We start from the raw sequence: 14,639 nt of genomic DNA, 5'->3' as shown, positions 1-14,639 counted from the left end.
GAATAAAAAAACTGACCCACGGAAGACAAGAACTGTAACAACAATCCAGCACCGTTTGAGACAACCAGATGAAGCTCTCTGCACCCAATGACTCCTGGACGTCTGTTACAATATGATATCTCTATAATGTTGTGCCACAGTTTATATGTCGGGGGGTCTGTTTAAGTCCGAAAACGAGTATTATATACGCCAAGAGAGCATTCCCATTCGGGTCCGTTTTATCTGCACCGCCAGTCATCTGCCGACTGCATTTATTTTCTGCATTTATCCTCCAAATTATTTTTACTTGGGTATATTAAACCCGCATCGCCGGCTATTTGCCGGTTTAATATCTGGAAACCTGTCTGAGTTTAATTGTGCTTAACATACAGCGGGTCCTATTTATATCGTATCTAGTGAGAGAATATTCTCCACGTCTCTAGTGCTCTATATGGGCACATAAACTAAACAGTGCGTTTTGGTTTTGTACTGCTTGTTTTCTGAAAACTAAACAGGTCTGCTGCAATGCATGTTTTGCTTATGAGGATCAAACATTCTGATCCTAATCATTACCAACGCTGAATGTGTTTAATTATGTTTATATATTTTTAATCTGTGTATTGAAAACATGTTGTATGATTTATGTGCAAGTTACTCCTGTTGTGGGAGTTCTTAATTGTTTAAACATATACACCTGTTAATTGTCTATGGTGAGGGATTGGTCAAAATGGATCATGTGACCTTGTGAAGCCTAAATATAACCGGGCTGATTAGAACATACATTTTACTTCTTGAGGAAGGGGAGGGTATCCCCGAAACGCGTTGAAGTTTGCTGCTAACCATCATACCAGATCACTTACTTGCTGTATTGGATGAATAAAGAAGCCGTGTGTTTTTTTGGAAAAATACTGGTCTGCCTTATTCCTGCCGCCCCTACTGTGAGGGATACGAAAGATACCTTGATGTGGACGCGGGATAGGACACTAATGTAAGTGTTATTCCAATAGCTAAGTCCATTGCAAGTGAAGTGTACCGTGGATGTATGGTGATAGAAAGATACCTTTACATGAAAGCGAGACAGAATAATAAAGTGAGTGTCTTTCTGATGTGTGGAAAGAGCTTGAAAGAAACTTTGGACGAAGATTGAAAAGTCTCAAGTTGTTTATAAATTTCATTATTTTTAAACTCAGCGCTAGTCTGCAACCATCTATTGCTTGCAAATATTAAAACAGTTCAACACTCCCCTTTATTTAGGGTAACCCTCCTTTTCTGTCAATGGAGATTTCAGCATATAGAACAAAACAGGAACACGATCATTACGTAATACGGTTTAAAACAAAGGATAACAACTATATTACACTAAGATCTTGTGCTTCTGTTTTCTTCCATACTGTATGTTGATATCTTCATTTGCTGAGACGGAAAAGGACGGTTACCCTGAAGAACCCTAAGGAAAGTGTTGTTGATGTTAATTGAAGCCGTATTAAAGATATTTGAAAGTGTACAATGTGATGTTATTTCAATTTTTTTTTTAATAATTATATTTATTCCTAGATAAATACGCAGTGTGGATCCACAGAGTCTTAGTTTAGTCATCACGTGATTGTGAAACGCGTCCTGTATAAATTGCTGAGTCACTGAAGATGGACAAGGACCGGAGTCACATGACCGACAGGATACTAAACCTAACTCTGGAGATCATCTACGTGCTGACTGGGGAGGTGAGGGGACCTTAAAGCGCAGCGGTGACATCACTTATATCTATAGTAATAATAATACAGGGACATGACTGGGAAGGTGAGGGGATTTGGGAGTGTCACAGTGACATCACTTATACCTATAGTAATAATACAGGGAGGTGAGTGGATCTGGGAGTGTCACAGTGACATCACTTATATCTATAATAATAATAATACAGGGACATGACTGGGGAGGTGAGGGGGATCTGCGAGTGTCATAGTGACATCACCTATATCTATAGTAATAATACAGGGACATGACTGAGGAGGTGAGGGGATCTGGGAGTGTAACAGTGACATCACTTATATCTATAATAATAATAATACAGGGACATGACTGGGGAGGTGAGGGGATCTGGGAGTGTCATAGTGACATCACCTATATCTATAGTACTAATACAGGGACATGACTGAGGAGGTGAGGGGCTCTGGGAGTGTAACAGTGACATCACATATCTATTGTAATAATACAGGGACATGACTGGGGAGGTGAGGGGATGTAAAAGTGTCACAGTGACATCATGTATATCTATAGTAATACATACAGGGACATTTTGCACAATTATTCTCTAAAAAGAGTTAATCCAAATTGGCAAACTTTTAATTTATATTTCAATGTTGTCCCAATATACAGGATTATACAGTAGTGAAGAAGATATCCAGTGACCATTTGACACCCATCGGCTGTGACTCCATCACTGTGCCTCCAACTCACTCACTGATAAATGAGAGACAAAATGACCAAATGATCCTGGAACTCACCAACAAGATCATTCAGCTGCCAACTGGAGAGGTGACTGCTGAGAATGGGGCATTATACAGTAACACCAGGGGATGTGTCTGGGTGATGACTGGAGAGGTGACTGCTCGGAATGGGGCATTATACAGTAACACCAGTGGACGTGTCTGGGTGATGACTGGAGAGGTGACTGCTCGGAATGGGACATTATACAGTAACACCAGTGGACGTGTCTGGGTGATGACTGGAGAGGTGACTGCTGGGAATGGGACATTATGCAGTAACACCAGGAGATGTGTCCGGGTAATGACTGGAGAGGTGACTGCTGGGAATGGGGCATTATACAGTAACAGCAGGGGATGTGTCTGGGTGATGACTGGAGAGGTGACTGCTGGGAATGGGGCAATATACAGTAACACCAGGGGTCATGTCTGGGTGATGATTGGAGAGGTGACTGCTGGTAATGGGACATTATACACTAACACCAGGGGACGTGTCCTGGTGATGACTGGAGAGGTGACTGCTGGGAATGGGACTTTATACAGTAACACCAGGGGACGTGTCTGGTTGATGACTGGAGAGGTGACTGCTGGTAATGGGTCATTATACAGTAACACCAGGGGATGTGTCTGGGTGATGACTGGAGAGGTGACTGCTGGGAAAGGGACATTATACAGTAACACCAGGGGATGTGTCTGGTTGATGACTGGAGAGGTGACTGCTGGGAATGGGTCATTATACAGTAACACCAGGGGACGTGTCTGGGTGATGACTGGAGAGGTGACTGCTGGGAATGGGACATTATACGGTAATACCAGGAGATGTGTCCGGATGATGACTGGAGAGGTGACTGCTGGGAATGGGACATTATACAGTAACACCAGGGGATGTGTCTGGGTGATGACTGGAGACGTGACTGCTGGGAATGGGGCATTATACAGTAACACCAGGGGACGTGTCTGGGTGATGACTGGAGAGGTGACTGCTGGGAATGGGTCATCATACAGTAACACCAAGTGACGTGTCTGGGTGATGACTGGAGAGGTGACTGCTGGGAATGGGACATTATACAGTAACACCGGGGGATGTGTCTGGGTGATGACTGGAGAGGTGACTGCTGGATATGGGACATTATACAGTAACACCAGGAGACGTGTCTGGGTGATGACTGGAGCGGTGACTGCTGGGAATAGAGAGATGACTGCTGGTAATGGGTCATTATACAGTAACACCGGGGGACGTGTCTGGGTGATGACTGGAGAGGTGGCTGCTGGTAATGGGACATTATACTGTGAAAGCTGATTTACATACAGGACAGAAAAAGCAATACCTTTTACACTGAAATTCGAGCAGCTGTGGCTGCTGGATGTAATCTTTAACCTACGTACTTTTCTCTTACGTCCTAGAGGATGCTGGGGACTCCAAAAGGACCATGGGGTATAGACGAGATCCGCAGGAGCTTGGGCACACTGTAAAGACTTAAACTGGGTGTGAACTGGCTCCTCTCTCTATGCCCCTCCTCCAGACCTCAGTTAGACTTTGTGCCCAGGACTGACTGGACACACACTTGGGGAGCTCTACAGAGTTTCTCTGGAAAGACGTTTGTTAGGTTTATTATTTTCAGGGAGACCTGCTGGCTACAGGCTCCCTGCAGCGTGGGACTGAGGGGAGAGAAGTCAGACCTACTTCTGTGAGTTAAGGGCTCTGCTTCTTAGGCTACTGGACACCATTAGCTGCAGAGGGTCGATCACTTGGTTCGCCTAGCTGCTTGTTCCCGGAACCGCACCGTCACCCCCCTCACAGAAGCCAGAAGAAATAAGCCGGGTGAGTATGAGAAGATCCGAAGACTTCAGTGATGGCAGAAGACTTCAGTAACGGAGGTACAGCGCAGCAGTAGCGCTGCGCTCCATGTTCCCACACACACACCAACGGCACTCACAGGGTGCAGGGAGCTAGGGGGGAGCGCCCTGGGCAGCAGTTACTGAGGTTTTTGGTGGTAAAAGAAGGCTATACGGTGTCCGATCACTGTATAGAGTACCCCCGCCACTTTGCAATTTCAAATTTTAGCGGGCTACAGCGCGCCGGGAAGGGGGCGGGGCTTTGCCGCACATTGCTCACCAGCGCCATTTTCTCCTATTCTTACAGCGCTGCAGAGACGCTGCCCGGACCTCCAAGCTGCTGCAAGTACTTGGGGAGGGAAAACGGGGGGGGGGGGCACTTAAATTTGGTGCTTTTCAAGTTATATTGTCGGCGCTGAGCATGTTACTAACTTCTGTTAGTATATGGGCGCTGGGGTGTGAGATGGCATACTCTCTCTGTGTTCTCCCTAAGGGCTTCTCTGTGGGGCTGTCCCCATGCTTGTGGACTGTGTAAGTGTGAGTGTGTCGGCACGAGGTGTCGACATGTCTGAGCCTGGGTGTTCGTCCCCAGAGGAAGTTATGGGGGCTGCAGAGAAAGATTTAAGTATGTGTCTGTCGGCACAGCCGACTGCTGATTGGATGACTATGCTGAGTACACTGAATACAAATGTGGCTTTATTATCTAAGAGACTGGATAAATCTGATTCTCAGACACAAACATGGAGACAGTCGGTAGAGGACGCATTGTCTCAGGTACAAACAGTCTCAGGGTCACAGAAGCGTGCTTCTAACCAGATGGCAGATACACGGACTCTGACTCCGATGTCGATTTGAATGAGGCTTCTTTGCATCCACGGGTTGTCAAGAGTATTCAGTACATGATTATAGCCATTAAAGATGTTTTACGTATATCTGAGGAACCTACCGTTCCTGACACAAGGGTTTGTTTATTTAAGGGGAAAAGACCTGAGGTAAAGTTTCCCCCCTCTCATGAAATGAATGAACTTTGTGAAAAGGCTTGGGAGTTCCCTGAAAAAAGGTGGCAGATTCCCAAGCGAATTTTGATGGCATATCCTTTCCCCTCTGACGATAGGGACAAATGGGAGTCGTCTCCAAATGTGGATAAAGCTCTCGCGCGATTGTCCAAGAAAGTGGCGCTTCCGTCTCCTGACACGGCTGCCCTCAAGGATCCTGGGGATCGCAAGCTGGAGACGACATTAAAGTCCATTTTCGTCAATACTGGTGCATTGCTCAGACCTGCTGTGGCGTCGGTATGGGTGAGTAGTGCTATAGCAAAGTGGGCTGAAAATTTGGCTTCTGATATGGATGCTCTTGATAAAGATAATATTCTTTTGACTCTTGGTTATATTAAGGACGCTGCAGATTACCTAAAGGATGCGGCGAGGGATGTTGGCCTCTTAGGATCAAGAGCCAATGCCATGGCGATTTCGGCCAGGAGGGCGCTGTGGATTCACCAATGGAATGCTGATGCCGACTTCAAGAAGAATATGGAAGCTCTCCCTTTTAAAGGTAGTGTCTTGTTCGGTGACGGCCTGGCTGACCTGGTGTCGACCACTACTGCGGGTAAGTCATCTTTTCTTCCATATGTTCCACCACAACGGAAAAAGATACCTTATCAGCAGATGCAGTCCTTTCGGCCTAATAAGTACAAAAGAGGTAAGGGCTCGTCCTTCCTCGCTTCAAAGGGTAGAGGTAGGGGAAGGAAGTCGCCTGCAGTGTCAGGCACCCAGGACCAAAAGACCTCCCCTGCCTCTACCAAGTACACCGCATGACGTTGGGGCTCCACTGGGGGAGTCCCTACCGGTGGGGGGCCGTCTCCAATTCTTCAAACAGGTCTGGGTTCGTTCGGCCCTGGATCCTTGGGTCTTAGAAATAGTGTCCCAAGGGTACAGGCTGGAGTTTCAGAAGATGCCCCCCAACCAGTTTTTCGTGTCGGCTTTGCCAACTTCTCTTCCCGAAAAGAGAGGTGGTGAGGGATGCTTTACAAAAGTTGTGTCAACAGAGGGTCGTGGTGCCGGTTCCCCCTTCAGATCGGGGGAAAGGGTTCTATTCGAGCCTCTTTGTGGTGCCGAAGCCGGACGGTTCGGTCAGACCGATTCTGAACCTAAAATACATCAACCCATATTTGAAAACGTTCAAGTTCAAGATGGAGTCTTTTCGAGCGGTGATCTCCAGCCTCGAAGGGGGGGATTTAATGGCGTCAGTAGACATAAAGGATGCTTACTTACACATCCCGATATTCCCTCCTCATCAGGCTTTCCTGAGGTTTGCGGTGCAGGATTGTCATTACCAATTTCAGACGTTGCCGTTTGGGCTTTCCACGGCCCGAGGGTTTTCACCAAGGTAATGGCTGAGATGATGGTTCTCCTTCGCAAGCAAGGGGTCACAGTTATCCCGTACTTGGACGATCTCCTGATAAAGGAGAGGTCAAAGGAACAGTTGTTAAGAAATGTGGATCTCTCCCTGTCGGTTCTGCGACATCACGGTTGGATACTAAGTTTGCCAAAGTCTCAGTTGATCCCGACCACTCGGCTGCCCTTCCTGGGCATGGGCCTAGACACGGAAATACAGAGAGTGTTTCTTCCGGAGGTCAAAGCTCTGGAAATCCAGACCATGGTCAGGGAGCGTCTGAGGCCGACAAGTGTGTTGATTCATCAATGCACTCGGGTACTAGGGAAGATGGTTGCGGCTTTACAAAGCCATTCCGTTTGGCAGGTTTCATGCCCGGGTGTTTCAATGGGATCTGCTGGTCCGGGTCTCACCTGCACATGCACTGGAAAATAAGTCTATATTCCAGGGCCAGGATTTCGCTCCTGTGGTGGCTGCAAAGCTCTCACCTTCTAGAGGGACGCCGTTTCGGAATCCAGGACTGGGTCCTGTTGACAACAGATGCAAGCCCCGAGGCTGGGGCGCAGTCACGCGAGGAAGAAATTTCCAGGGAAAATTGTCAAGCCAGGAATCTTGTCTCCACATAAATGTTCTCGAGTTGAGAGCCATTTACAACGGCCTTCTACAAGCAAAGAACCTTCTTCAGGGTCTCCCTGTCCTGATCCAGTTGGACAACATAACAGCGGTGGCGTACGTAAACCGCCAAGGCGGAACAAGGAGCACGGTGGCTATGGACGAGGCCACAAGAATACTACGCTGGGCGGAACAGAGAGTGAGTGCTCTTTCAGCAGTCTTCCTCCCGGGAGTGGACAACTGGGAAGCAGACTTCCTCAGCGGACACGATCTCCCTCGGGAGAGTGGGCTCTTCATCAAGAGGTATTTGCAGAAGTGACAAAGCGTTGGGGAATTCCTCTGATAGACATGATGGCGTCTCGCCTCAAGAAGAAGCTACCAAGGTATTGTTCCAGGTCAAGGGACCCCCAAGCCAGTGCAGTGGACGCCCTGGTGACTCCGTGGGTGTTTCAGTCGGTGTATGTGTTTTCTCTCCGTTTCCTCTCATTCCAAAGGTGCTGCGGATCTTTCGACGAGCAAGGGATCAGGCGATACTCGTCGTTCCAGATTGGCCACGGAGGGCCTGGTATCCAGATCTTCAAGAATTACTAGTTGAAGATCCCTGGCCGCTTCCTCTAAGAGATGACTTGTTATTGCAGGGGCCCTGCGTGTTTCTGGACTTACTGCAGCTACGTTTGACAGCGTGGAAGTTGAGCGCCAAATCTTAGCTCGGAAGGGTATTCCCGGGGAGGTCATCACCACTCTCCTTAAAGCTAGAAATGAGGTTACGGCAAAACATTATCACCGTAATTGGAGGAAATATGTTTCATGGTGTGAGACCAAAGCAGCTTCGGCGGAGGAGTTTCACTTTGGTCGGTTTCTCCATTTTTTGCAGGCAGGCGTAGATGCAGGCCTGAAAGTGGGTTCCATAAAAGTGCACATTTCGGCTTTATCTATTTTCTTTCAGAAAGAATTGGTCGTCCTGCGTGAGATACAGACCTTTGTGAAGGGTGTGTTGCATATACAACCTCCATTTGTGCCGCCGGTGGCGTCGTGGGATCTTGAAGTGGTCTTGCAGTTCCTTATGTCTCCTTGGTTTGAACCTTTGCGTAAGGTTGAGTTAAGGTTTCTCACTTGGAAAGTGGTCATGCTTTTGGCTCTGGCGTCGGCCAGGCGAGTGTCTGAATTGGCGGCCTTGTCTCACAAGAGCCCTTATTTGATATTCCATTCGGATAGAGCGGAATTGAGGATTTCAATTTCTGCCGAAGGTGGTTTCTTCTTTTCACATCAACCAACCTATTGTGGTGCCTGTAGCTACGGATGCTGTGGCGGTTCCAAGGTCTCTTGATGTTGTAAATGCCTTGAAAATTTACGTTGCCAGAACGGCTCTTACCAGGAAAACAGAGGCTTTGTTTGTCCTGTATGCTTCCAACAAGATTGGAAATCCTGCTTCTAAGCAGACTATTGCTCGCTGCGCTTGTAATACGATTCAGCAAGCTCATTCTTCGGCTGGGCTACCATTGCCGAAGTCAGTAAAGGCCCATTCTACCAGAAAAGTGGGCTTATCTTGGGCGGCTGCCCGAGGAGTCTCGGCACTTCAGCTTTGCCGAGCAGCTACGTGGTCGGGTTAAAACACTTTTGCTAAGTTTTACAGGTTTGATACCCTGGCTGAGGAGAACCTCATGTTTGCCGAATCGGTGCTGCAGATTCGTCCGCACTCTCCCGCCCGTTCTGGAGCTTTGGTATAGACCCCATGGTCCTTTTGGAGTCCCCAGCATCCTCCAGGACGTAAGAGAAAATAGGATTTTAATACCTACCGGAAAATCCTTTTCTCCTAGTCCGTAGAGGATGCTGGGCGCCCATCCCAGTGCGGACTGTTTCTTGCAGTTGTATTATTACTGGTTGTATTTGTTTACACACGGATTGTGTATTGGTTTTCTTCAGCTTGTTGCTGCTGTTAGTTCATACAGTTATCTGGTTTCATTCTATTCCAGTTGTACGGTATGTTGTGATGTGGGCTGGTATGTTTCTCACCTTAGTTTAAACAAAAATCCTTTCCTCGAAATGTCCGTCTCTCCTCGGCACTGTTCCTGTTACTGAGGTCTGGAGGAGGGGTGACAAAGCTGATTTTCTACTCTATAACACAAGCTATTAAATATATATCGTGAAGCCGTAATGGCCGCTGAACCTCGTGCACGTGCTACGCACTCCGTACGCTATTTGCGTATGAAGACCTCGCACGTGGTACGCAAGTTACGTACACGCTGCGCTGGGTGTACGGAACACACACAGCGAGCGTACACACAGATGATAACCTTTTAAACTTTACTCAAGGTATGATTATACTAAAATACCTAGTATTGAGATACTGTAATGATGAGACACTGGTTAACCTTGTTAATATAAAAGCTGTTTGAGCGGATGAGACGCTCCGATTACCCTCAGTAACGTAATAAACACACAATACTTTGCTAAGGCTCCGAAACCTTTACTAACAAGCTTTTAGTTATATCAAAAGGGGAAACACAGTTGACATTTCAAACACTACAGGCTAACATATAATTCTAACAGAATAACTAAACAGAAATATACACAATAGCGAACGATCGCAAACACAAATACATAAACTGAGAATGAATGGCTTACATTAAATGGGTAACAAAGTGACCACAGAGAAACATACCATACGGGGGAAACACTCGCCAGCGCAACCGGATCCAGTCCTCCAATTATCAGCGATAAATGTTGATGAGAGAGAGTACTGGCCGGTCTGGGGACAGTGGCCTTTATATACACAACATACAGTACACTACAAAGGGACCTATAATCTCATTGTTCATTGGACACAGGAATGTCTCCTCGCATTATAACAAAAGGTCATAGGTTGGTTTAAACAGGTGGGCTGTGACTATATCAAACTGCTCAGGTGGGAGGGAATCGCCGGATTCCTGCCGCATGGATAATGAACTGCAAACATAGTAAATGTCCAGAAATTACTAATGGACATAACTATTCGCAGGAGCGATTAATCTTTACCTAACCAGCACCGGATTGTTCCTATTAAAATGTTCTTTAGTTAGGTACCAGGAACCACCGCTCTGACCCTATCTGACCCTTCGTATCATGCAAAGAGGAATTCCTCTGTCCAGGGACCAGCTACAATAAACAAACTTACAGTTATTATTAAGGGGAACATTATCTATAAAACATATTATTTGGATTTATTATTTAACGATTGAGTCGCCCGCTAGACGCACACAAACTCTACCGTAAATGCACATACCATGCGCTCGAGCGCACGCCCGTGGGGGCACCGTCACGCAACTGCGAGTATGCGCACGCGCGGGAGAGAATGTGCATGTGCAGCGAGCAAGCGCATGGGGTGAATATATGGCAACGTGTAGCATGATATTTTTCTGACTTTGACAGTGGCATAGAGGGAGGAGCCAATTCACACCCAGTTTAAGTCTTTATAGTGTGCCCAAGCTCCTGCGGATCCCGTCTATACCCTATGGTCCTTTTGGAGTCCCCAGTATCCTCTACGGACTAGGAGAAAAGAATTTACCGGTAGGTATTAAAATCCTATTTTTACTCACTGAGCGTACACACACACCGACACGCTGTAAGCACAATGCAGCTACACGTGTGGCTGAAATACACTTTAAACCTAAAGAGACACAACACCAATTGTATTTAAAATGCTGGGATCCGACCCACCAACATATAATTTCAAAAAGGGGGTTACAATAACAATACAATTACAATAAGAGAAAAGAGGCTACAATCAATAGTACATACGTTTGTTTTGCCAGTGCCACACGGACCCGGTGCTCAGTCAAGATGACCAGAGAGAGAGAGAGTCCGGCCAGGCAGCTGGGCTTTTTATACATTTGGCTAAAACATAATACAATAGAAACTGTAATCTCTTCATCTATAGGTCAAATGGCTGGTCATTTACAGTACAGGAGGGGTCATAGGTTGGTTTGAATAGGTGGGCGATGCCTGGTCTAGGAGCACTTGCAGTTGGTCTCCACTGGGTTCCCTCCGAATATCAGAGTACAGTAAATACAGTGGAGAATGCTATCTTCTGCAAACTCCTACCAGAATTTTGCTCTTAAAATACCCTACAGATGGATACCAAACACCACCTCCTAACTTAATGCTGTCCCCTCATATCCTGTAAAGGTGAATCCCTTTGTTGTTGTACCTTTTTAAACAAGTATAACTTGCTAGTGTGGTGCATGTGGGCTATGTGTACATTTTGCACTATGTGGATTAAATATGAGATGTCTTTGTGGCTTTTCCGTGCGAATACAAATGCTACCGTAATTATTCATACAACGCACTAATACGCAGGACCGCGTGAATATGTGCACGCACGGCAGAACAAGTACGCGCTCAGAGGCCATCTGTGTGGAGTTAGTTCGTGATGTGTATGGCTGTAATATTTTCGACTTCGACAATACACAAACACCAGGGGACGTGTCTGGGTGATGACTGGAGAGGTGACTGCTGGGAATGGGACATTATACAGTAACACCAGGGGACGTGTCTGGGTGATCACTGGAGAGGTGACTGCTGGGAATGGGGCATTATACAGTAACACCAGGGGATGTGTCTGGGTGATGACTGGAGAGGTGACTGCTGGGAATGGGACATCATACAGTAACACCAGGGGACGTGTCTGGGTGATGACTGGAGAGGTGACTGCTGGGAATGGGTCATTATACAGTAACACCAGGGGATGTGTCTGGGTGATGACTGGAGAGGTGACTGCTGGGAATGGGGCATTATACAGTAAAACCAGGGGACGTGTCTGGGTGATGACTGGAGAGGTGACTGCTGGGAATGGGGCATTATACAGTAACACCAGGGGATGTGTCTGGGTGATGACTGGAGAGGTGACTGCTGGGAATGGGACATCATACAGTAACACCAGGGGATGTGTCTGGGGGATGACTGGAGAGGTGACTGCTGGGAATGGGACATTATACAGTATCACAAGGGGATGTGTCTGGGTGATAACTGGAGAGGTGACTGCTGGGAATGGGACATTATACAGTAACACCAGGGGACGTGTCTGGGTGATGACTGGAGAGGTGACTGCTGGGAATGGGACATTATACAGTATCAAAAAGGGGATGTGTCTGGGTGATAATTGGAGAGGTGACTGCTGAGGATGGGACGTTATACAGTAACACCGGAGGATGTGTCTGGGTGATGACTGGAGAGGTGACTGCTGGGAATGGGGCATTATACAGTAACACCAGGGGATGTGTCTGGGTGATGACTGGAGAGGTGACTGCTGGGAATGGGGCATTATACAGTAACACCGGGGGGGGGTGTCTGGGTGATGACTGGAGAGGTGACTGCTGGGAATGGGACATTATACAGTAACACCAGGGGACGTGTCCGGGTGATGACTGGAGAGGTGACTGCTGGGAATGGGACATTATACAGTAACACCAGGGGACGTGTCCGGGTGATGACTGGAGAGGTGACTGCTGGGAATGGGACATTATACAATAACACCATGGGACGTGTCTGGGTGATGACTGGAGAGGAGACTGCTGGGAAGCGGACATTATACAGTAACACCAGGGGACGTGTCTGGGTGATGACTGGAGAGGTGACTGCTGGGAATGGGACATTATACAGTAACACCAGGGGACGTGTCTGGGTAAGGACTGGAGAGGTGACTGCTGGGAATGGGACATTATACAGTAACACCAGGGGATGTGTCTGGGTGATGACTAGAGAGGTGACTGCTGGGAATGGGGCATTATACAGTAACACCAGGGGATGTGTCTGGGTGATGACTGGAGAGGTGACTGCTGGGAATGGGACATTATACAGTATCACAAGGGGATGTGTCTGGGTGATAACTGGAGAGGTGACTGCTGGGAATGGGACATTATACAGTAACACCAGGGGACGTGTCTGGGTGATGACTGGAGAGGTGACTGCTGGGAATGGGACATTATACAGTATCAAAAAGGGGATGTGTCTGGGTGATAATTGGAGAGGTGACTGCTGAGGATGGGACATTATACAGTAACACCGGAGGATGTGTCTGGGTGATGACTGGAGAGGTGACTGCTGGGAATGGGGCATTATACAGTAACACCAGGGGATGTGTCTGGGTGATGACTGGAGAGGTGACTGCTGGGAATGGGGCATTATACAGTAACACCGGGGGGGTGTCTGGGTGATGACTGGAGAGGTGACTGCTGGGAATGGGACATTATACAGTAACACCAGGGGACGTGTCCGGGTGATGACTGGAGAGGTGACTGCTGGGAATGGGACATTATACAGTAACACCAGGGGACGTGTCCGGGTGATGACTGGAGAGGTGACTGCTGGGAATGGGACATTATACAGTAACACCATGGGACGTGTCTGGGTGATGACTGGAGAGGAGACTGCTGGGAATGGGACATTATACAGTAACACCAGGGGACGTGTCCGGGTGATGACTGGAGAGGTGACTGCTGGGAATGGGACATTATACAGTAACACCAGGGGACGTGTCCGGGTGATGACTGGAGAGGTGACTGCTGGGAATGGGACATTATACAGTAACACCATGGGACGTGTCTGGGTGATGACTGGAGAGGAGACTGCTGGGAATGGGACATTATACAGTAACACCAGGGGACGTGTCTGGGTAAGGACTGGAGAGGTGACTGCTGGGAATGGGACATTATACAGTAACACCAGGGGATGTGTCTGGGTGATGACTGGAGAGGTGACTGCTGGGAATGGGGCATTATACAGTAACACCAGGGGACGTGCCTGGGTGATGACTGGAGAGGTGACTGCTGGGAATGGGGCATTATACAGTAACACCAGGGGACATGTCTGGGTGATGACTGGGGAGGTGACTGCTGGGAATGGGACATTATACAGTAACACCAGGGGACGTGTCCGGGTGATGACTGGAGAGGTGACTGCTGGGAATGGGACATTATACAGTAACACCAGGGGACGTGTCCGGGTGATGACTGGAGAGGTGACTGCTGGGAATGGGACATTATACAGTAACACCAGGGGACGTGTCTGGGTGATGACTGGAGAGGAGACTGCTGGGAAGCGGACATTATACAGTAACACCAGGGGACGTGTCTGGGTGATGACTGGAGAGGTGACTGCTGGGAATGGGACATTATACAGTAACACCAGGGGACGTGTCTGGGTGATGACTGGAGAGGTTACTGCTGGGAATGGGACATTATACAGTAACACCAGGGGATGTGTCTGGGTGATGACTAGAGAGGTGACTGCTGGGAATGGGGCATTATACAGTAACACCAGGGGACGTGTCTGGGTGATGACTGGAGAGGTGACTGCTGGGAATGG

The 14,639-nt window shown here is 47.9% G+C and overlaps 1 protein-coding gene across 2 annotated transcripts in view; it reads left to right on the top strand.

The window, feature by feature from the left end:
* Positions 1–14,639, top strand: part of LOC135054681 (oocyte zinc finger protein XlCOF22-like) — a 54,506-nt gene that overhangs the window by 25,478 nt on the left and 14,389 nt on the right. For both annotated transcript variants that reach the window (XM_063957939.1, XM_063957938.1), the window contains exons 2-3: positions 1,534–1,700; positions 2,353–2,511. In XM_063957939.1, coding sequence (XP_063814009.1) covers positions 1,623–1,700; positions 2,353–2,511 — 237 coding nt within the window. In that variant the 5' untranslated portion in view covers positions 1,534–1,622. The remainder of the gene's footprint in view (positions 1–1,533; positions 1,701–2,352; positions 2,512–14,639) is intronic.

Source organism: Pseudophryne corroboree, chromosome 3 (genome assembly GCF_028390025.1).
Source record: "Pseudophryne corroboree isolate aPseCor3 chromosome 3, aPseCor3.hap2, whole genome shotgun sequence".
Taxonomy (NCBI): Eukaryota; Metazoa; Chordata; class Amphibia; order Anura; family Myobatrachidae; genus Pseudophryne; species Pseudophryne corroboree.
This window is presented reverse-complemented; position numbering and strand designations above follow the sequence as displayed.